Here is a 7,500-nt window from a genome sequence, read left to right on the forward strand (position 1 = left end):
TCAGTGACCTTGTGCCATATTGTAGATTCTTATGTGTGACATCACAACTGTGCAAACTGTAGGGTTAGACAGTGAGACCATAAAACACTCTTTCTGCCTTTTCTCAGGCTAGGATGAACCGATTTCTAAAATGTTTGCACATTTATACTACATAGGATCTCAGAGTTCAATACACCTTCATATTCCCACCGGTGAAGTAGGTCTTTAAAGACTCCAGACTGTGAAACAATGTGTTTTAAGGTGAACTGTCTGTCTGTGTGTTCTGGCAGGTTATTGGTTGGAGCTCCGAGGGACAGGGCGGAGCCTAATGTCCCGGCCAATAGAACGGGAGGAGTGTACAGCTGCCCAATCACAGCCCAGCAGGCAGACTGCACCAGGATATCACTCATAGACCCAGGTAATATACAGGGTATATTATGCCCCTCTATGCCCCATAGAGTAGAGTGGAGAGACAGACAGCGTTATACACAGCAACCTTGGTGCTGACCTTCAGGTTGCGGTTTTCAAAATGTCCAAATGAAGATGAGGCTTTGTTGATCCGGGTGTGTTCTGTATCAAGGGAGCAGCATGAGGACAGAGTGGACCCAAGGTAGGTGAAGTGATCCACTGTTTTAAGTGGAACACCGTGTATGTGAAAACTGGGGGGTGTGGGGGCGGGAGTGGTGAGATGGGACATGACCTCAGTTTCTTGAGTATTAACCTGTAGGCCGAAGGATTGATACAGACCAGATATTGTGTTGAGTGCGTGTTGCATAGAGTCCGGGCTGTGAGCTACAACGGCACAGTCATCAGCATATTGAAGCTCACAGATTTGGCGGGTTTTTGTCTTGGTGTGGGCCTGGAGCCGGCGGATGTTGAAGAGGCTTCGGTCAAGACGGTATTCGACGTGGTCACCGTCTTCTTGTCCCATGACGCGGTGGAAGAGGCAGGTGACAGCAGAGAGGAGGGGGGGAGAGAGGGAGAGAGAGAGAGAGGGAGGAAGAGAGAGGGAGGGAGAGAGAGGGAGGGAGAGAGAGGGAGAGGGAGGGAGAGAGAGGGAGGGAGAGAGGGAGAGAGAGAGAGAGGGAGGGAGAGAGGGAGAGGGAGGGAGAGAGAGGGAGGGAAAGAGGGAGGGAGAGAGAGAGAGAGAGGGAGAGAGGGGGGAGAGAGGGAGAGAGGGAGAGAGAGAGGCAGGTTACGGCAGAGAGGAGGATGTTAAAGAGCACCGGAGCCAAGACACAGCCTCACTTCACCCCAACGTTCACCTCGAAAAACTCTGACTGGAGTTCTCCTGCGAGCACTCTGGCTTGCATCCCGTCATGCAACTGCTGTAGGATGCTGAGAAACTTGGGTGGTACCCCAAGTTTGGTGAGGTGTTTCCAGAGCAACTCACGGTTGACGGTGTCGAAGGCTTTGCTGAGGTCGATGAAGGCTATGTAGAGGTCTTTGTGGTGTTCCCTGCTCTTCTCCAGCAGCTGCCTCAAGACAAATACCATGTCTGATGTTGATCTGGAAACCACACTGTGTTTCTGGGAGCACAGCTTCTGATATGTGCTCAACCAGTCTGCTGAGCATGACCTTGGCCAGGACCTTCCCTGCGATGGAGAGGAGAGATATTCCGCGGCTGTTTCCGCATACTGCTCTGTCTCCTTTCTGTTTATAAATGACCACGATGTTTGCATCCTTCCAGTCCTGTGGGATTGTCCCATGTTCCCAGATGTTGTGGATCAGGAGGTGCAGGCGACGTGTGAGGATGTATCCTCTGTGTTTGAACACCTCTGCAGGGATTCCATCGTGTCCAGCGCTTTTGTTGTTTTTCAGCCCAGCAATGGCTTGCTGGATTTCTGAGTAGAGTGGTGGGGTGTCCAAGTGTGTGGTTGTTGGCAGGTCTGGGAGATTATCCAGGATATGTGGGTCGACTGGGTTGGTGTGGTTGAGGAGATTTTCAAAATGATTTTCCCAACGGGCAAGAATCTGGTGCCGGTCCTTGAAGAGCGTGGACCCGTCAGCTGATCGGACCGGGGAAATCGCCCGCTTCCTGGGACCGTACAAGGCTTTGATGGCATCGTAAAAGCCTTGGGTGTTGCTACAATCTGCCAGGTTCTGGATCTCTTGCGCCTTTTGCATCCACCAGGTGTCCTCCATACTCCGGAGGGCTCGCTGGGCTGCTGTTCTTGCTGCAGTGAAGGTGGATTTGAGGGTGGGAGATCCAGGGCAGGACAGGAGAGCTTTGTGGGCCTCACGCTTGGTTTTTAGGAGTGACTGTATCTCAGCTGAGTTACAGTCAAACCAGTCCTGGTGACGTTTCCTTGACTGGCCGAGCGCCTCTAAGGCTGAGCTATGGATAGCCGGGCGCAGAGCTGGCCAGTCGGCTGATTCCTCCGGGATGTTGTCGAGGTTTTCAGCAAGGAGCCGTCGCAGGTTGTCTGTGGTGGTGGGGCTGTTGAGAGCTGTGCGGTTGAGTCTCTTGTTTGGAGCTGTCCTCGGGCCACGGGGTTGAATACTCATGAGGAGTTTGGATCTGACCATGAGGCGGTCAGTCCAGCACTCAAGAAAGCTTGCGTGTAGGTGAGGATTAAGGTGAGGGTGAGGGTGCACAGACCTCACTCCCACCATCTTCACTCCTACCAGATTGACCTCCAGTGGCATGAGAGAACCCATGACGACCTTCGTCTGGCAGGAGCTGCAGGGGGCTGCCGGTGGTCCGGTCAGTTGGACTCCGCCTGTGCCTGTCCCCAGGTGCAAGTTTGTCTTCGGGGTTTGTTCCCCTAGCCACTGTACCTCCCGAGTTAACCCACGTGGCTGTGGGGTTGCCTTCTTCCGCCTTTCCAGCCGTTGTGGTGGTTCTCACACCCACCATCTTCCGCCTGTTCTGCCGTTGGGGTCTTCACTATTTGCCCATAGTTGGGTCTATTTACCCATAGTTGGGTCTATTTGCCCAGAGTTGGGTCTGTTTGCCCATAGTTGGGTCTGTTTTCCCATAGTTGGGTCTATTTGCCCAGAGTTGGGTCTATTTTCCCATAGCTGGGACAGTGGTTGACGGGCAGCAGGGCATTTCCACCCACCGATGGGCCTGCGTGCCGCGTCTCTGGGGCCCACTGCTGCTCCGAGATCCCGTACAACTTAGCCTGGAGCCGCAAGGGACTAGTTACCATGTCGCCACGAGGAGGCGTGTACGAGATCTTGGCGGTGGAGAGGCTATGTACCGGCTGAGGAGACTTACGCACTCGGCTCCTCTTTTCGCCCCTGATGACCAGGGGCTATCCGGTGGCAGTAGCTGAAAGCAGAAAGTAGCAAGCAGAAGCAGCAGCATGCAGCATGCACTAACTACAAGCACTAACACTCCAGCACTACTGCACACACACACACACACACACACACACACACACACACACACAAACACACACCAGTGTAAAAGCCTTTGATGAAATAATGTAAGGAGTCTGAGAGTCTTAGGTACTTGTCTGTTTTGTGTCTGTGATGATATCTCTGTTTAATAAAAACACATATGTATGTGTGTGTGTGTGTGTGTGTGTGTGTGTGTGTGTGTGTGTGTGTCTGTGTGTGTCTGTGTGTGTGTCTGTGTGTGTGTGTGTGTGTGTGTGTGTGTGTGTGTGTGTGTGTGTGTGTGTGTGTGTGTGTGTGTGTGTGTGTGTGTGTGTGTGTGTGTGTGTAATCATTAAAACTAGTGGTGGCTGCTATTACATCTACGGTGCCCACCATCTCTACCATTGTGTCCTTGAGCAAGACACTTAACCCGTCTGTACCAGTGCCCTATAAACTGATATTTAACCAAAGAAGGTCCTGGCAACCTTGCTACATGCCCGTTTACTAGGCTGTGTGTTATCACTGGATTTATATTCAGCAAACACACACAGTACAGACAGGTAGTGGATCATGAGGAGATATTCACACAGTACAGACAGGTAGTGGATCATGAGGAGATATTCACACAGTACAGACAGGTAGTGGATCATGAGGAGATATTCACACAGTACAGACAGGTAGTGGATCATGAGGAGATATTCACACAGTACAGACAGGTAGTGGATCATGAGGAGATATTCACTGATTTTGACAGAAAGTGATTCTGAACAACAAGCGTTCTCCAGAATCACTGACTACACCTTTAACTTGGGGGGAGGGGGGGGGGCATGGTTCTGTTTTATTAATGTATTTAAATAGTATATAGCTAACAACAGACTCCTACTCCTTTATAGTTCTACTGTTAACCACTCTGTGTTACCTTCACTGTGTATGGAATGTGCTTTACAGATTAAGTTGTATCTGTTCTGACTGTCTGTCTGTCTGTCTGTCTGTCTGTCTGTCTGTCTGTCTGTCTGTCTGTCTGTCTGTCTGTCTCTCCTGTCTGTCTGTGTGTCTGTATGTCTGTCTGTCTGTCTGTCTGTCTGTCTGTCTGTGTGTCTGTCTTTCTGTCTTTCTGTCTGTATCCCTCCCTGTCTGTCTGTCTGTCTCTCTCTCCTGTTTGTCTGTCTCCCTCCCTGTCTTTCTGTGTGTCTGTGTGTCTGTGTGTCTGTCTCTCTGTCTGTCCCTGTCTGTCTGTCTGTCTGTCTGTCAGAGGTGCAGTCAGATGACATGGTAGAAGACATGTGGTTGGGCGTGTCAGTGGCCAGTCAGGGACCACCGGGGGGGCGCGTACTGGTAAGTGACTGATTCCACACACACACACACACACACACACACACACACACACACACACACACACACACACACACACACACACACACACACACACATACACACACACACACACACACACAAACAACGGTGTTCCACATCTCATCCTCTTTCTTTCTAACCCGTTCCATGTATTACATTGTGCCCTCACTCTCTCTCCTCTCCTCCATACTACAGGGGCGACTGGCTCAGTTGGTAGAGCGGGTCGGCCGATGATCAAAGGGTTGGAGGTTCGATCCCCGCCCTGCCACCTGTGTCATAGTTGTTGTGTCCTTGGGCAAGACACTTCACCCACCTTGCCTCGTGTAAATGTCGATAGTTAGTCTGCTATCGGTGTATGAATGTGTGTGTGAATGGTAACGTGGGAATGGGAACAGGTCTCCCTTACAAAAGAGTCTTCGGTCTCAATGGGATTTACCTGTAGAAATAAAGGTTAAAAAAAGAAAAAGAAATACATCTGACCATAAACAGTGTCTAGTTAGCATGCAGTATGCTACAACTGGGACACACTTTAACTTATTTATTTCATCCTAACATGCTCCAAATCACATACTCTTTCTTTCAAGTGTTCAAAGTGTGTATGGTCAAATGCACAGTAAGAGCAAGTTCTCAGTCATATATTGAAATTCTTCCTTTGTTTTCCACAGACTGAGTGTCAAGAAATATATAAATATAGAATATACGTAAGGGATAAAGTATAGCGAATGGGTCACTTGCTAGAAATAAAGACCGACAAGCTGAACAGGATACGACCTAGTAACGGGGGAATAGTCTGCTCGCCCCGCTAGACTGTCTGCTTCAGCTGACCGGAGGCTCCGGCTCAGCTGTTAGCTAGAGCTACTGTTTTGCTAACACAACTCAAGACTCGCACACTCTACAAATAATAATTGTAATCGGCCAATATGTTTAACAAGAGCTCCATCTAGCTAACAAGCATCATCCCCCAACATAAATAACACAATTCACGAAGAAAATGACTGCGGAACAGTTAGCCTACATTGCGGGCTGCAGCCTGAAGTTACTGTCTAACTGTCAATATGCGGCCAAAGTAGCCTACTCACGTCGTGTTGACTGGAGTCCTGTTGGACATTAACCATGACTCCTGTGTTCCCTGCTCTCCTGATACATGCAAAGTCATGTTGAAAAAGTATTCCAGTGTTTTCTGAACGAGTAGTAGCCCTGTTTGTGGACGTCTATCCATCAAAACTGTGACGTAGGTCCTTAGCAACGGCCCTTGACAGCGGTCTGCTAGCTGGAAATAACAGACCTGTAGAATGCTGTGATTTACATAGGATTCTCAAAGTGCCATGTAATAAAAGTCAATAGAACATGGAAAAAAGCAGCAACAATATAGAATATACAATTTAAAAGGTAAAAGGTAAAAGGTCCTTCACTGAACATCTGTCCTTTCTGCAGTCCAAAGTAAAAGCCAGACTCAGCTTCCTCTATCACCGCTCCTCATTCACTGCCTCTGTCAAACGCTCCTCATTCACTGCCTCTGTCAACCGCTCCTCATTCTCTGCCTCTGTCAAACGCTCCTCATTCTCTGCCTCTGTCAAACGCTCCTCATTCACTGTCAACCGCTCCTCATTCACTGTCAACCGCTCCTCATTCACTGCGTCTGTCAAACGCTCCTCATTCACTGTCAACCGCTCCTCATTCACTGTCAACCGCTCCTCATTCACTGCGTCTGTCAAACGCTCCTCATTCACTGCCTCTGTCAACCGCTCCTCATTCACTGCCTCTGTCAACCGCTCCTCATTCACTGCCTCTGTCAACCGCTCCTCATTCTCTGCCTCTGTCAAACGCTCCTCATTCACTGCTTCTGTCAAACGCTCCTCATTCATTCTGTCAACCGCTCCTCATTCACTGCCTCTGTCAAACGCTCCTCATTCACTGCTTCTGTCAAACGCTCCTCATTCATTCTGTCAACCGCTCCTCATTCACTGCCTCTGTCAAACGCTCCCTGGTTCAGCCGACTGTCCTTCCACTATTCCATTACAGCGATGTCATCTACAGGTCCGCCCGTAAAGGAGCACTTGAGCGGCTTAAGCCTGATTTATACTTGTGCGGCTTTGCGCCTCTGCGTTCTCTGCTGGGTAGCACGGACACCGAACGTTCTCATGAACCGTTGGTAGTAGTTTTGCCCGTGTCGCAGATTGCACACTGCATTTTTGATGTAAATCGGCGAAATCCGTTGCTAAACAAATGAAAACTGGAAGATTTTGAGTTTGATGACGATGAGGAAGAGCTCCTGTGCTGTTGAAATCCCTCCTTGTTGCTTTGATGCCCAACCAAACCTCTGCGGCGTCTGCGGCATCTGGCGCATAGTCACAATTTTCAGTTGGTACGCGGCGGGGTCTGAGGCCACCGCACAGGATCTCTGCGGCTCCGCGGAGGCTCTGCGCACGCGGTACCGCACAAGTATAAATCAGGCTTAAACGTCCTCTATCACTCGGCCATTCGTTTTGCAAATAACGCCCCGTACAGGACCCATCACTGTGACCTCTACACCTTGGTAAACTGGCCACCCCTGGACATCAGGCGCAACATCCACTGGCTGATGCTGGTTTTTAAAACTCTTCTAGGTCTCACTCCTCCCTATCTAACTCAGCTTCTTCACCTGCGCCCCCACCCTACACACAACACCCGTTCTGCCCCCCTCATTCTGTTAAATGCTCTAGGGCATACTCCTCCCTGGGCCGTTCCTCCTTCCAGGTTGCGGCCGCTGACAGCTGGAACCAACTTCAAAAATCCCTAAAGTTACAATCCTTTACCTCTGTTAGTCTCTTCAAACAGGCCCTAACAAAATGTATAAAGCAC

The 7,500-nt window shown here is 49.9% G+C and overlaps 1 protein-coding gene across 2 annotated transcripts in view; it reads left to right on the forward strand.

Annotated features, from left to right (window-relative positions):
- The window catches only part of LOC307262519 (integrin alpha-3-like), a 47,427-nt gene that overhangs the window by 3,663 nt on the left and 36,264 nt on the right, over positions 1-7,500 (forward strand). For both annotated transcript variants that reach the window (XM_080043417.1, XM_080043418.1), the window contains exons 3-4: positions 270-397; positions 4,559-4,641. In XM_080043417.1, the coding sequence (XP_079899543.1) occupies positions 270-397; positions 4,559-4,641 (211 nt within the window). The remainder of the gene's footprint in view (positions 1-269; positions 398-4,558; positions 4,642-7,500) is intronic.

Source organism: Ammodytes marinus (assembly GCF_949987685.1).
Source record: "Ammodytes marinus genome assembly, chromosome: 16".
In the NCBI taxonomy this organism is placed as follows: Eukaryota; Metazoa; Chordata; class Actinopteri; order Uranoscopiformes; family Ammodytidae; genus Ammodytes; species Ammodytes marinus.